Source organism: Dermacentor variabilis, chromosome 6 (assembly GCF_050947875.1).
Source record: "Dermacentor variabilis isolate Ectoservices chromosome 6, ASM5094787v1, whole genome shotgun sequence".
NCBI classification, from domain to species: domain Eukaryota; kingdom Metazoa; phylum Arthropoda; class Arachnida; order Ixodida; family Ixodidae; genus Dermacentor; species Dermacentor variabilis.
In genome coordinates, this window is record NC_134573.1 from 65,076,891 (window position 1) to 65,093,461 (window position 16,571).

The 16,571-nt window shown below is 45.0% G+C and overlaps 1 protein-coding gene across 1 annotated transcript in view; it reads left to right on the top strand.

Moving 5' to 3' along the window:
* The window catches only part of LOC142584816 (putative RNA-binding protein CG14230), a 53,023-nt gene extending 37,412 nt beyond the window's left edge, over nucleotides 1–15,611 (top strand). Inside the window, exons 11-14 of the mRNA XM_075695097.1 lie at nucleotides 5,853–6,036; nucleotides 10,874–10,977; nucleotides 14,235–14,317; nucleotides 15,483–15,611. Coding sequence (XP_075551212.1) covers nucleotides 5,853–6,036; nucleotides 10,874–10,977; nucleotides 14,235–14,317; nucleotides 15,483–15,587 — 476 coding nt within the window. The 3' untranslated portion in view covers nucleotides 15,588–15,611. The remainder of the gene's footprint in view (nucleotides 1–5,852; nucleotides 6,037–10,873; nucleotides 10,978–14,234; nucleotides 14,318–15,482) is intronic.
* Nucleotides 15,612–16,571: the final 960 nt, after the last annotated feature.

The following is a 16,571-nucleotide window of genomic DNA, read 5'->3' on the forward strand; positions in this document are numbered from 1 at the left end:
CGCAGCTCTCGACCGGCTCCCATCCAGCCATCCTCATACGTTTGCCTCTAGCCAACGTAATGACTCCTACTGCCACTCCATTATAGAACGTATTCGCGGATCATCTCGCACACCTAACGCTCGGCTCTGTCGGCAGTTGAAGAACTTCAAGATCGAAAATTCGATGTTATACCGGTACGTGTTTCATCCCGAAGGACACCGTTGGGTTCCTGTCGTTCCCCGATCACTTCAGGCCCAGATATTGGAGACCTTTCACGACGATCCCACTGCCGGTCACTTTGGTTTCCATAAAACCTATGAGCGAATTCGCAGCCACTTCTCTTGGCCTGGAGTTGCAACCAGCGTAGCGAAATACGTGGCTTCCTGTTCACTCTGCCAACACCGCAAACGACTGACCTCACCTCCGGCCGGACTGCTCCAACCTGTCCCATGTCCTGAAGCTCCCTTCGCAGTCATTCGTATCGACCTCTATGGACCGCTACCCTTAACCACTGGCGGTAAACGATGGATCGTCACAGCTGTAGACCACTTGACACGGTACGCTGAAACAGCCGCACTATCTTCGGGATCCGCAGAGGAGGTTGCAGCCTTTTTCTTGGAAGCCATCTTTTTACGGCACGGAGCCCCATGTGTCCTTTTGAGTGACCGCGAAAGGCAGGACCTTTCTCTCTAAACTTCTTGACGATGTTCTCCATGCGTCCAATACCACCCATAAAACGACTTCCAGCTACCACCCGCAAACTAATGGTCTTACAGAGCGCTTTCATTGCACGCTGTCCGACATGATATCTATGTACATCAACCCTGACCACACCAATTGGGATGTCATTCTACCATTTGTCACTTTCGCATACAAAACGGCCGTCCAACGCACTACGGGGTACTCGACCTTTTTCCGTGTGTATGGTCGCCAACCGCTCACTATCCTCGACGTTTCTTTCTTCGGTGTCCCCGTGCCTTCGTCCACATCAGTGTGTGAGCAGTTCGTTTCGCGCATTGCCCGGTGTGGCGAACGTGCCCGCCTCAACACCGACGCCAGTCAACAAGACTGCAAAATTCGCTATGATGCATCTCACCGTGTCGTTTCCTTCCACCCTGGAGACGAAGTGTTACTGTGGACCCCAGTTCGCGCTCCTGGATTGTGCGAGAAATTTCAGTCTCGCTTTATTGAGCCCTACATTGTTCGGGAACTGACTTCGCCAGTTAACTATCGTGTCACTCCAGTTGTTCCGCCTTTGGACGGCCGCCGCCGTGCCACAGAGATTGTGCATGTTTTGCGTTTAAAGCCTTTCATTCGGCATTTCCCGCCATAACCAGCGGCCAGGTTGGCCAGCGTCATTGTGTTCAGCGCACGAGCTGCAAAATAAACCGTTGAGGCTTAACAGCTGTCTCGCAATATATCCATCTATTTCTCCGACCACAAAGCTACCTTCGTTACAATCAAGAAGCAGGAGTGGAGTGTTTCTTAAAGAAGGGAAGAATAAAATGTTGTACCTGTACATACATGTCTTGCTCGAATTATTTGCCTCAGTATATAGAAAAGCCGAAGCAGCTGAAGAGCTGCACTCAAATTTCGCATTAGGAAGTAACATAATCGTCGGCATTTTTTTTTTTTTTTTTTTCACAATGAGCATTTACTGACCATTTTGGTACCCATCAGGTCAATGTCTTATAGCATGCGACGTTCGCGTCACCCGTGCGCGTCTCCCGACCTCCCCTTTCTTATGGAACTGATGGACCTGCCCGCTGTTGCGCTGCGTGCATGGGACAGCACCGACTGTGGTTTTGTTGTTGCTTGTCGTCTGCGTGCGCATCAAGCATATCGGTGTTTCTTTCGGTTCATTCATGCAAGTTCCCACCGCCAGAAAGGAGATAAATGACGGCAACGGCAAATGGAAGCACAAAACGATATCAGTCAAGCAGAAGGTGGTTATGCCGAAAGGCGTCGAGTCTGGCATAAAGAAGAAAAAAGTGGCCGAAGATTTCGGCATAGCGTTGAGCAGGCTGACGACGATTTTGAGCAGCAAAGAAGCTGTCACCGGTGCTGTTGCACGTGACGTAAAAGGCGACCGAAAGAAGCTGCGAGCCCCCACTTTTGAAGCTGTAGAGAAGGTGGTCTTCAAGTGGTTTTTGGACGCAAGAGCAAGCAGCACTCCTCCGAGTGGGGCACTGTTGCAGCGCAAAGCGAGGGACTTTGCGTGCATCATGGGGCACGACTATTTTGTGCCAAGTGTCGGCTGGCTGCACGATTTCAAGGAGCGCCACGACATTGTCGACAGGGCTGTCAGCAGGGAAGTGCAGTCTGTCGACCACGAAGCTGCAATGGCTTGGGTGCAGGCAAACATTGGACAGCTGCTAGAAAAATACAGTGCCAAGGATTTGTTCAACGCGGATGAGACCGCACTGCTCTACCAGTTGCTGCTGCAAAAAACCTTGGACCTCAAAGGTGGACGCTGCCAGGACGGTAAGCAGATCAAGGTCCACGTGACCATATTGCTTTGTGCCAACATGGATGGGTTGGAATAGGTGCCGGCCCTCGTGGTCGGCAAAAGTGCATCACCACAATGCTGTAAAGGCGAACAAAAGCTCCAACTGAGTTATGTGTAGGCTTGGATGACGGGAGAAATTTTCACACAATGGCTGCGGGAGTGGGACGAGCGGCTGGGCAAGCAGAAGCGGAAGATATACCTCGTACAGCGCAGCCCACCACATTACCGCTGTAATGACTGAGTACACCAGTAGCCTTCGAGTTGTGTTTTCCATGTCACTTTGGCCAGAAAGTATGAAGTTGAAAGGTAGAGTATCGTCATGACCCGCTATCAGCAACCAACAAAGCATTGATGAACCATAATCTCCTTATAATGATGCAGTAAGCAACAGCCACTAATGGAGACTGCATTTGCAAAGACGTTAGCATTGTTGTATTCAGTTATTTCCGCAGGTTATACACGCGGATTTTTATTTTTTTCAGACAGTTGTAATTGGGGCTGTAAGTTGTACGCGGTGGCAGGTTATGCGCCCAAAAATATAGTAGTGTGATTTCTCTTAATTTTTTTTCACTTAGCATGCACCTTCCTTTTACAGCCACTAGATTTTAAGTGTTCGTTGTAACAGTACAGCGAATTTGCATATGTTTGTTATATCTGGAGGCAGTTTAAAGGGACACTAAAGGTTACTATTAAGTCAACGTAAACTGTTGAAATACCATCACAGAAACCTCGAAACGCTTGTTTCGTGCCAAGGAGAGACTTATTTTAAGAGAAAATGCGTTCTGAAGCGTCCGCGTACCTCTAGCCCAGTTCAAATCGCCCGCCCTCCGATCGAGGAGTACTGACATCATGGTCTCATAGTGACGTTGCGCCATCGGTGAGTAGAACGGCGTCCGCAGACGGCGCTACGGCTTTTCTGCGCAAAACGCGAACGCGCGGCCAGAAACAGAGCCAAGACAGAGCCGACAGCAGAGCGAAATCGGGAGTATGGTGGCTAGCGGAAGGAGAAACGAATTACGTCCCACATTACGTCCCACGGCACACGGAGAGTCCGTTTTCGTTAAACTATAGGCTGCGGCGAGCTCGCAGTGTGGTCGGCGTGGTCTGTGAGAAGCGACGAGCCTTTTCGCACTCGCAACAGGGCATAAAAATGTGCGAATCGACGCAAAACTCGGCCTAGAAACGTGCTTCGCCACAGCCAGGGCTCAATACGACCCAAGCTGGCACGACCCAGATGTCGTTTCCCGCACCGCCACCAGGCGCCGCTACTATGCCTCAAACTCCAGCGCAAGACGCCCATAAGCTGGTCCTTCATTCTATGACGCTAACTTCGACGCTCGTCGCAATGGACCCTGACACCTACAGATTGGCTCGCGATGGTGGGCTCAACTTCAGCGATTTGAGCACCGACGAGCGCGACCTGCTGCTGAGGGCTCGCACTGCCGCGTCGTTGCGTACTACGACGGCGGCCTCGACACCGGCTCTCCGGAGCGGGAAAGCAACGAGGGCTTCCCGCGACATCACATGGACGTGGCATTTTCGCTGGTTGTTCCAAATGAAAGTTTCGCGAGCCAGCAGAACCCTCACAGCACGACGCGATAACGAAACTACTGAAACTCCAAAGCGTGCGCGGCGCAGAGTCGCGCGCGCAGAGTCGAGCGAAAACGAAACCTTTCGAACACTCATATTACTGAAGGGTAACGTCAAAATGTTATTTTTTCTTAGAATCGAATAGACGTAGACAAGTAGCATTTTTTTCCGTCTTATAATCGAATGAAATGATATTTTTAATACGAGTAGTTGAGTATTAGTAACACAAATTATGAGGAGTCCTTTCGTCACCGGGCTAGTACCGGAATGTCGCTGGGGGGTCTCAAATCGTGTCATGCATTTACCTCAATTTCTCGGTTACTAAAGCTCTGTTCGCGATTACATTGACGCCTTAGACGTTCTAGAACATTGCTCTACCACTTTAACTTGAGTTTCTGGTAACCTTTAGTGTCCCTTTAAATAGGTAAGGTCGTAAAATCATATGTTCACTGAAATGTGGTAGTAATGCATAGCCGATAAATTGTTTTATCTGGAATCATTATGAGTGAGTAGTTCTGTATGCCTAATTCTTGTAAGTTCCACATCCTCCAAAATTAGGAAAAAGAATTGCGGGTGTTGGATGAGTAAATGGTATAATAATGTGATGTTGTATCGCATATTTTAGACAACAATGCTCCTTAACCTATAAGATCATAAGAGCCTACCTGGCGCTGGCTCACACTCTTAGGGCTAGATCAAGTAAACATATACACCCAAGTTAGTGGACAAATTGATAGCCGTCATTGTAGCACAATTGGTAGTGCAACGCATGCATAACGCAGAGGTTGTGCGTTTGGCTCCTGCCGGCGACAAGTTACCTATTTTTTTGTCTACTTTCATTCGCCTTTTCTTTGTTATTTTCTACATTCCAATTTCAACCACAGTTAATATTCCCGATGCTTCTCTTGGCTTCATTGTCTGTTGGCTTTGTGGGTCATGATTAGCAAAATCGAGCTTCTCGTTCCCCTTCTTCTCTCATTCATGACACACCAAGCCACGCTTCACAGATGTTCCTACATTTGTTTTTCTTTGTTTCCATTCTGCAATCAAACCCACTTATAACAAACTGGTTATGGCAGTAAAAAGAGTTGAATATATTGAGTATGATGTTTCTGATCTCAGTTGTAACAAGCTTGCATTCGTTATGGATATGCTCTTTACCTGCAGTTGAGCACAACCCAATTGTAGGTACAAATTGTATGTCGGTGCAACAAAACCATGTAGCAACGTAGAAATGGCACAGTGACCTGACTCAGTAGGAGCATGCATAAACAATGCAGTGGATAGAACATTAAAAATAATAAAATGCTCAACCTGGCAAAATTATGAAAAAAAGAAGGAAAGAACCAACTGCTTGTGGCGGAGGTCTTGTGCGGGTGGCTTTATGACATTAGTCGTATGCACTTTTATATGACATAGTATGTTTGATTTGTCCGGTTAAGTCTATTGTAAGGGATTCATTTTGTATGAATATTAACAAAATGTTCTGGACAATTTGACATTATAGAGCATGATTCACTGTACTTGAGTTCACATGTCAGGTTTGACTGCACCGGCCAGGAGCTTGCATCGTGTTTAGGGAGCCGGAAGCTAATTTGTGTGTACAAAGCTTTTGGGGACAGTTCAACATAGGTGCGTCAGTCGGAGCTGTCTTGCCCTGACTTGTTCAGAAGCTGTGCAGTCTGGTTAATACCTTGCTATCATCGTTTGTCTTGTTTTCAATTCGTTGATCATGTGACACATTTCTGCGGCCCCTGGCGACCCCTGTTGCAGAGCCGTTTGACAGCAGCAGTGAAAGTGAGGCCTCAGATGATGAGCAGGCTAAGTATCGCAGCCGTGTTCAGGAGGTGAAAGGCAAGAAGGCTGGCCTCCAGGAACACTTTCGCACCGATCCTGGCACCGGCGAGGGTGAAGATGTCCTCCCATCAGCAGTAGCTGGCGAGACAGGCGATGATGAGTAAGTGCTCAAAATAGTTTTCTGATCACTCGCTCCGGATTTCAACTCCTGGGCAAACGCATACAGATATGAAAACCTGTGAAATATGAAACCAGTGAGAGGCAGCTGAACTTTGGAAGCTGGAGGAGATGTTGAAAATGCATACCTGCTTAGCTTTACAATTTTAGGATAGTATGCCATACATTTAGAGCATATTTACAATTGTCTTTATGGGTAACCTTACAGTTTTGTATTTGATTTAGCTTTAGGGCAAAACTGGTTTCAGAAAAACACAAACAGTCGCTAACTGATTTCTCAGCCCCATTCAATTATTTGGATCTTTCTGCAACACTGCCAGTCACTCTGTACAGCCAACGTATTCAAACCAATCAGAATGCCGGCTGTTGCTACGTGAATTTGTCATGAATAAGCTGTTACATGAATGTTTATGTTCCTGTTCATGTGTAGCTCAAATAAATTTTATCTGCGATATCAAGCACTAAGCCTGTTCACAGTTTTGCTACTGCAGAACATTTGTCAATCGCGAGTAATAAAACAAATTTTTGTATTTATCACCAAATTTCAGCATTTTCTGGCTTGGACTGCAATACTCTTCGGATTGTAATGTTGGCAGCTCTGAATATGGTACAGTCAAACCTCGTTATAAAGAAGTGGATAAAATCGGCAATTTGCTTCATTATATCAAGTATTGTTGTATTGAAATAGAACCTTTTATGCAAATAAGTACAGTCGCCAATAGATTTTTCTTACAAGGAAAGGGACCGCAGACTTTTCCGAATTATTAGGCAGTCAAAAAAAGTAAACTTGAATGACAAAACAATTAATATTGATGAATTTGGGTATCGGCAACGAATGATACAGTTTCAATCCACATCGACGATACCTTCACACCAGCGTTGCCCGCACGGGGACGACGCTATCATGAAAAGCACCAGTAATGGGGAGCAAATGCTTCGTCTGCCTCTCGCTCCAACGGGTCACCGAAACTCGAGATTATGCAATCTGCAATACTAAACGCATGGGAAGACAGCTTACATGATGCCATGCTGGCTCAGTACACCTACTGTTTGCACACACAGCACATTACCTTAAGCAGGGTGCGCAGCTGTGCATGCGCTCAGTCACACTTAGACATGTGCAGCCACGGCCACAAGGCATGCCAGAAATCGAGACATGTGCAATCTTACCGTATTTATTCAAATCTAGGCCGATAGTTTTCTTTTCATTTTGATAATCGTATACCAAAGTCTTGGGTCAGCTTAGATTCAAGGTTTTTAAGAAACGTGGCAGTTTGTAATTGAAAATAATAAATATTGTACCGTGTCTCTTACTTTATGCTCCAGGCACCTTTTTGCTGTCATCGTGGTCATCGCCACACGCAGCATGATGCATGTGTGAGTGAAAGCGCACGAGGGAAGCCGATGATCGCGGCTCAATCTAGCACGCCGTCTTTCGTTGTGCAAAAGGCCCCCGGTGGGGGGGGGGAGGGGCATTGTACTCTGGCAGCAACTGCGTATAGCACAACTGCGCCCGAGGGGCGCCCACGATCGCAGCTGAATCTCCCGCGTGCAAGGGAGGAAAGCGGAAAGGAAACATGCCGTCTTTCAATGCATGCATGGTGCTAAGGCGAAGGGACGGGGGTGCGGCGTTTTACTCTGGCAACAACTGCGCAGCTGCTGTGTGCCCTATCTTGAAAGCGATCTGCGTAGCAGGCTGAGTCAATGGTTGCTCATACCTTTGTGCGTGCTGTGTTCTCGCCGCTCAGTTTGCATTGAAGCGAATGTTTGCATGTTTGTATGGCCAATAAAACTACTATCCTTACTTCGTGTGGCTGTCATAGCTGTCTACTGTAAGGATTGGGAGGTCAATCCCACTGCTCGTAACCCGTTGTCAAGATTGCAGTCGGGCATGAATTAGATGGTAGCTAGCCCATGTCGTCGTCCAACTTATCCACGCTGAGGACGTTGTTGTAGGCAAGGACTGCTTCTTATCGAGAATGAGGAATGTGGGTTTATTTACAGTATCTAAATAAGGACGTTACAGTTCATCAGTCTAACATAACTGCACGAGAAAGTACACTGAGCAGCCGCACAACAGCGGTTTATGAACATGCAGTCCTCCCTCGATCTCTAGGTGAGGGAAACGTTCGATCAGTAGACGTAGCAAGCCGCCTTTGAGCGGGAGGGCACAAACACACACTTCCGCACCGGTTTCACGGACCCCACCGAGGCCAGACGGTTTTCGCGGAACTCAAGGCTTACATCAGGAACGGTGCGTGGGAAGGGGCCTCCAACTACGTTCCCTCGGGACCTCCCTTGCTCACAGCAGACCGGGTCGGCGGTGGTGTGTTCCGTCACAAAGCCTGGTTCATCGAACTCATCTCGGCAATCCCGCGACGCAGAGTGGCGGACGCAGCGCATTGTCCTTGGTACACAGTAGACTTAGTGACGCCGTTTGGCTAGAGGATGATGGTGGCTTTCCAGGAAAAGTCGACGCCACTGTTGCAACTGGCTGGCAAAACTCGCACCTCAGCGGGCCGTTCATAACACTACACCTTTGCTATCGCAATCGATGGTTCGCATTTCGGGTGAAACTGACGTTTTTAGAGGTGGCCAAGAAGAAAAGAACACGCAGAATTTCACCCTGCATAACGAACGCGCCCCCCAACTTTGCGCATATTTTTCGGGAAGAAAAGTGCATCTATTATGCGAATAAATACGGTATGTGCTGGAGTGGGGGTTAGCCTGACTGTTTGCCTGACATGCTACTCCAGGTGCTGGGTGATGATTATGATTTGTACAGTGATAAACACTTGACAGCACATACATTCCCCCACCCACACACATATACACTATAGAGATATTTACAAAGCTTCATTAAGGCTCGTGGCCGGCAAGAACGTGGCCTGCAAGAATGCGCAGGTGGGGTTCTGCCATTGTATGAGAATGTGCCGCAGTTCCAAGCTCAAGTCCCATTGCAGATGTAGTGCCCCCTTCAAAGACTGTCTCTCTGACACGTAACGGCAGCAGTTGCAAAGAACAGGTTGCAGGTCTTCAGGGGCATTACATTCAGAGCACATTGGCGAGTCCATCTGTTGCATCTTGCACATGATGAATGACGGTAAAACCTCGTGGGACCGGGAAAAAAAACGTCCGAATCTCAAAATACCGAGAGTATCAAGAAAACACTTAATACAGTTTTACACAGTTTTATTTACTGGATTAATCTGCAAATCCTGTTTATGTTTTGCACAAAAGCAATGCGGAAGCTGCACTTCTCTTCATCATTACTGATTAGCGCTCGCAGCGTGAAGGCCTTGGGACTTCCTTTACAGCGGAGCCACAGCACGTGTCTTCATCTGAGAGCCATTTTTCACTACCACCTGCACATCCCAATTATTTTTTGGTCAGTGTCGCCACCCATCGCAATGTAGAGTGTGCTCTTCATCCTCGACAGCCTTCCACTCAGTAAAAACGAAACTACCCTTTGCCGCAACTGTGGCGAAACCGCAGTCGCTATTGACGCAACTGTGGATGGTGACTACGCAGTCATAAATGCTTTAAAGGCACAAATAGGCACGAAGCATTCTGGCATTGTCATTCACGCACGATTTCCACTGATGACCATGGCGATGCGAACTCCGCCGTTTCTGCTCTTTTGTGTAGCACATTTGCGGTGCGCGCCGAGCTTCGAGAGTTGTCCAAATTAACCAATATGTGGCCAAATACATCCAAAGTAATGAGAGTTTAATTGCATTAAATAATGCATATGCCTGCTGGGACGAAAGAATGAGTACCAATTGTCCGGTTTTCAGAAATAACGAGGGCTGAATAAACAAGATTTTATTGTAGTTTGTGTAGGCCACATTGAGTCTGATGCAGTGTAGGCATGTTTGGTCTTGTTTATTGAGGCCTCGCAGCATGTAGAAGTCGCACGATGGATGAATTTTGTGTAGGGGTACAAACTGATGGCTTGCATCTGTCGAGAGGGATCACTAGAAGCACCAAGCGCATGCAGATACCAGTGTTGCCATGTCTTTTCTTGAGAAAGGAATCTGAACCATTTCTCTTGAAGTGTCGTGTCCAGCTTCGGCAGCACGGTCAGCCTGGACATTGCCTCGTATTCCACAGTGGGCTGGTAACCACTGCAGCACAGTGCGGTGATGCAGTTTGCAAGTTTTATTGCCTAGGCAACTCATGTCCATGACAAGTTGTTCCTGCATGCGTGGAGACTTCAGGGAGACAGGAGATGACATGTGTTCGGTACATTCACTATCCCCTAAGCTCCATCAAGAGAAACGCTGCCACTAAATGGGTTGTTTTTGGGTCACCATAGGGGTCAGGAGTGTGCATGCTGACTAATCAAGTTCAAATCCATTGAAGGCTAAATTTAGGATCGAAATAACAGGCCCATAGAAATGCATAGGCACTGCCTAGGACCTTCCTTCGGGATCACATTAACCAGAGTCAAAGTAATGAAAGTCTACCATATATATATATAACAACTGATCATGATCTGCTCCGGACCACTATCAGTTGCACTTTGCTCCTTGAAGAGGCAGGATGCGTCATGTGAGCTCCTGAACAACGCTTTGCAATGTGTTGAACACGGCTTAAATCATGGATCTGGGACCTCAAAGAGGTGCGACGTAATGCGAACACATTTCTCTCACAGATACCATTAAATGTCCACTGAATTTATTTGTTACTTGTTTAATATAACTCTGGGTAACTGTGTGCATCTATGATCATCTTTGTCAAAATCATTGTTAAACTTTTTGCATATGTGATCTCTACATGGCAGAAGCGTATCATGTGGTTGAGCAAATGTTGTGCAGGGGTCCCATGAGCGACATGTTCCGGAGGATGGACGACCACCGTTTTGCGACTGTTGTGGACCGGCCCCTGTTTTTCTTTGTTCCTGGTGATCGCCGCCTCCTTGGTGAGTCTATCCTGGCTTGTCTGTCACGATAGAGTTGTACATACAAGTTGAGAAAAATATATTTCGATGGTGTCTACATTCGTCACTTTTTGTTTGTGTGCTATAAAGTGAAGCTAATAGAATGCACTAAGGATGAGTGTGATATTGTCTTTGTAAACAGCAGTTGCCTCATTCCCCTTGTGTGAGAACTACTAAGCTCTAAGCCTTGATGGACTGCCGTCAGTATTGTCACAATGTACTGAAGCACAGTTGCTACCAAAAAAATCTAATAGAGAATTTAAAGGGACCCAAAGAGAAAAATGTTTTCGCCTGTGTTAGTAAATTACCCTTCCACAATACATACCAGGAACACCACTCCGGGAGGCTCAGTAAGCCAGGAAGGGCACAGAAAGGCCGTATCAGCTCACCATGACGTCGTGAGTTCAGGCAGAGTTTCCCAGGGCCTAGTTCTTTATTGTTGAAAATGGGCTGCACTGTGTTTTAACAGAGCCATACATTGAATATGGTAAGTTTCTGGACCTTTCATTGAGTCAACATGGCCCAAATACTAACAGAAATAGAAAAAGAAATAGAGAAAGAACAGAAGAAATATTATGAAATTAGCAGTAATAAGAGGTTTCAAATAATACTTTATCCATCTGAACTGATTTAGTGTTTCTCATCAGTGTCCCTTTAATGTTTTGTTGGATGAAACTGTCCGGAAAGCAATGCAATGTTAGGATGAGAATGGTAGCACAAAGCATGATGCATCACCATACGTTGTAGCGGTGTAACTGATGCTCACTTAGGTTCGAGATTGTAGAACAGTATTCGCCATGTGTATGTCATCTGGCTAGATGTGCTTTTTTGTTATCAAATTGGCGACAGTGTTTACAATATAAAACTGCGGATACACCAAGCATGACTTGCTGCACGACGTCCACTGCGTGCAGCTTGTGATGAGTGTGCGGTTTGTTTCTAAAGGTGCGTTTGGTTGAGATGACAAAATTTCTTACAAGTGGCAACACACTAAAAGTATATAGACTGATACAGCGGTGCACTGAAGCTGTCCATTCACTTTTTCATTCGTAACCATTTAAGAGCAGCCCTGTTATGCAGACGTTATTCAATGTATGCCATTCGATCCTGGTGCCGTCTAGATCATGAGCAAAGGTGACAAAAGCATGACATTGCATTACGAAGTCACCACAGCAGAGAATTATGCACAATCTAGTACTTGGTCCGAGTTTTTCAATTTCTGGTTTAGTAGGGGTTGCTCATGTGGCCAGCATACTACTGGCATTGTAATGTCACAGTGTGAATATGTTCAATTCTCAGTTGTATTTGAAAAAGTTGTGCCAGCTTTAGCTTTACTGTTGCTGGATTCTGCACGAAGTAGCTGGGAGGACAGTGGATAGGAAGAGGAGCACTGTAACTTGGCAGCAAAGTTGGAAAATATAGCAAAACAGCATCGATGGTCTTGGCTAACAACGCAGTTTGCCCATATACCAGTGTCGAGTATCATTTCACTTCTGCGATCAGTGAAAGAATTCTTTTTGCTACTGCATAAAATACCATGTGAGGTATTGATCTTGCAAACACCTGCTGAATAAAATTTTTACGCCATGCATTGATGCACACAGCTGTCATACTCGATCTGAAAGCCTGATTACCGATCATCCCATGCTCTAAAATGAAGTTCGCAGGTTGTGCCTAGGAAAATTGTTCCTGAACATTCCATAGAAAAAATGAGTATGCTCGTATTTCTGCAATGGCCAACAGAGTGTTCTGTTTAGCTGGTAATTTCAGCGGGTGAAACCACAAGTTCCTGGGGAAAGAAATACCATTTCCTGTGCAATTTGGAACCACGTGCGAAATTGGTTCCAAATGGCTGTTTAGTTTGCTCCGAACTATGCACAACCAGTTACTAGACCTGCTTGGGACAGTTCCTTCATTTTGTTCTGAACCATTCTCAAATGATGGCCAAACCTGTCAGAAATGGTTCCGTCATCTTGTACTGGTTTAGGTTCAGCTACAAAATGGCGACACATTGAGTTCATTTCGAGTTCGGAAAAATTAAGCAGTTTAGCTCTGGTCATGGTTCAACACCTTGATTTGTTCAAGTAGGGTGAATATGCTTAATTGAATTGCAAGCTACTTCAACTTTACAGTAAAATACTAAATTGGACAGTGGCACCTAAAGCCTGTGGTCTATTAGCTTGCAACATACAAATTATGGAACGCAAAGTGAGGCCTAAATTATGTTTTCTTCGCCTATGAAGTGCAAGAAAACAAATGCTTTTGAATATCTTTTCTGGCAACTTGGTACCACTTGACTGTTGATTAGTTTTGTAAATGTCCCCAATGCAGCTAGTTCTATCCTTTGATAGTTGCATGCGTACGCATTGCCTCCACCGCAACTTTTTCTTTTTCTTTTTCTTTTTTTTTGCATATGTAGGCACTTGAATCCCTTGACCTAAAGCTCTTTATTGCACTACATATGAAGTTAAACCAAAATCCTGGATTGTACTCTTCCTACCAGTTTATACTGGTATCGCCAAAGATAAATCGTAATAGACCACAATGCGCCTTTCTATGCTTTGCTCTGCAGTAATGAGCCATGCAAGTAAGCTCTTTCTGCCAGTAGCTCCTATCAATAGGCACTCATGCCTGTCAATTTGTAGTTTACATTTGTGTTGCTCATATAAGTGTATATAATATTATTGCATACATTTATGTAATTAAAAAGATAACTCTCTGCTGTTGTCATACTCAGTGTTTACATTGAATACAAGGGACAACCCTTACAATTACAGTTGAACCTCCCGATTGCAATTCACAAATATAACAAATTATCTTTTATACCGAATATGTGTTTATGATGAATATCGGACATAATGGAGTCATTTTTATGTCCAACTGATGAAGTCGCATCTGACACAAAAATACCTTCATTATATCTGACGTGTGTTATAAGCATATGTTCATTATATACAATAATTTGTTACATTCGTGTATCGAACCTCGACTGCAATAATTATTTCTCGTTAAGAACAGGTGCTCTAGAAACTGTCTTAGTAAAAGAATTAGAAAAATCTAATGCACTTTTCCAGGAATGAGCTGTGGTGTTTTAAGGGTTAATGCAGTGTATGCTGGTGATTTACGTTACATATGGGAACTTAATTTGAAGTCGGCAGCAAAATTTCTGTCCTTGATGTTAATTAGGAGACGCAGCAAGTACACACACATCGCTTAATTCCCGGTGCCCTTGATTGCAGAGGGAGCCAAGTTCTTTCGGTGCCAAAGTGATCCAGAGACTATCAGGAACAACTTTTTTGATAACAAGGTTGGCCTTGTCAAGGTGAGCAATGAAAAGACACACTTAAGCTTCTTCGTTGCTGCAGCTGAAAATTTTGGTTGCAGGCAACAGGCATGTAAATGCATGCAGGTTTGATCACGTTTTGCACATTTTATAATTTTCATTAGCGAACACTACAGAATGTAAACTTAATGTGCCTTGTAACTTGACATTTATGACATTAAGTAGGTCTTAAAGTACTTTAATAATGTTACTGCTAGACCCAGTGCTATGATACACCTTAATGACACAACACTTTTATATTAGCTCTGTTAGCTTGAAGCAATGATTTTCATAAATAAACACTTTCAGTTAAAATGGGAGTGAATATTAGTGATAGTAGTCATATGTATTTCAAGCAGGGTCCACTATCTTAAAAGTGTTGCATTTTGTACCAGGAAGCACGCTTGCCAACTACTGCTGAATGTGAATCAAACGCGAAGTCAGAGCAGTTGTACCAAAATGTGGACAAAGGTGCACTTACTAGACAGGGCCTAACTCCAGTTCAACCACCTGACCCCTTCTGGTGCCTTTATCGGCTGATGTTAGCCCCATCTAAGCACCTGAAATGTTACCAAAGGCTTTAACAGAACCACTCAAGAATATTTCGTTATTGTAGAGTTGGAAACTCGCATTAATTATTTGGTGCCATTAGGTAACTTCACTGATGTGCATGAGCCCTTCAATTTATCCATCTTTCATAGTCATTTGAGAGCTGTACAGATACCACTTGTTATAAAGCAGATCTGCTTTTTCTTAGTGGGCAGGAGGAAGCCATTGGCCCTTTTCACATAATGGATTCTGTTATCTAACATGACTCATGCCAAATGGTGCATATTGTGTGTGTCAAGTAGGAAAGCAATTTTTTCTATGGATGCATATTTACTGTTATGATGCAACAGTGAGCACTCTCATTTACCCTTTCGCAGTGCAAAGAAGCACTTGCTTGTGACAACTGTGTAGCAAATAGCTTTGCTTAAAATAGGGCCACTGCTTTGTCTACTATCACGTTGGAATGAAACGTGAACAAAACTGTACAAAATTAATTGCAAATGTGGAAAGGTTAGTGCGCTTTCTGGTTTGTTTTTGTGTGTTCACATTTCAATGGTACATCTCTCCGGTTACTTGACTGGCCAGCAGCGCTCATGAGAGTCTTTTGTACATGCAGCTTTTGCTGTCCAAGCGCAAGATGGCCAAGAGGGCGCTTGAACGAAAACTTGGCAAGAAGGTTGGCAGCCAGCAATGGAGGCTGGGCAAACTACGAAAAAAGTAACAAATAATAAAGGATGCCAGCTGAGGAGTGTGTCATTTGTTTAAAAGCTGTCAGATGGGATAAGCTAGGAAAACCATGGTACACGGCCTAAATTGATGTACATGACAATGTAACATCAAAATTAAGATGTTAGTTTTTACCTGCGACCCATTACATGTTCTAGTGCGAAAGCATCATATGTCCCATGATGGGAAAATCTGGTGACAGCAGTGGTGGCGGCAGTGGCGGCGCCACCGAGCAACAGTACCAAAAAGGGCCAGCGCCGCAAAGAGCAAAAACACATCAAAAATGCTCGAATTGACATCAAATTTCTCAGGAGGAAGGTACCTGTAAACAAAGTAAATGAATGGCTTTGAAAAGGAAATGTGGTAAATGTCGGAATAGTTGGGAATCAAATCCGGGTCTCCAGGGTGCGGAATGAGCACGCTTCCCCGACGCCATGGCGGCTCCACAGTTCTGGTTAACCAAAGGTGTGCCTAGCGTGTGTTATTGTACACATCACGTCAAAAGGTGCGGCCTAGAGCATGCATCATTGGGCACGTGATGGCACAACCAATGGGGGGAGGTGGCACCATGTACTGAGTTTATAAGATGAGTGTATAAAATAAAAAGCATTAATTTCCAATTGAAGGCCACTGAGCAGTCATTCGAGTTATGAACTCCTCGAGGTTAAGTGAGCACGTTGACACTCTTAGCGCATTTTGATTTGACCTTACCGAGGCACAGTTAGAACGCAGGCTAGTGCTTGCGTGGACAAGGAACGCACAGAAAAAAAAAAGCATTTCACCAAAGCGACTGTAATGCTTTCACATTCCCAAAGGTAAGCAGTGTCTGTCAATTTTTTTGTTGATCTCTGGTTAAAGGAAAAAATCGAATTGCCAAAATTATTATTATGTCAGCACTCCTTTAAATAACAAACAATTGCCATGCCTTTCATGTTTCTAACTTCGTGTTACATATGGACACTTGCCGTGGTGGCATAGT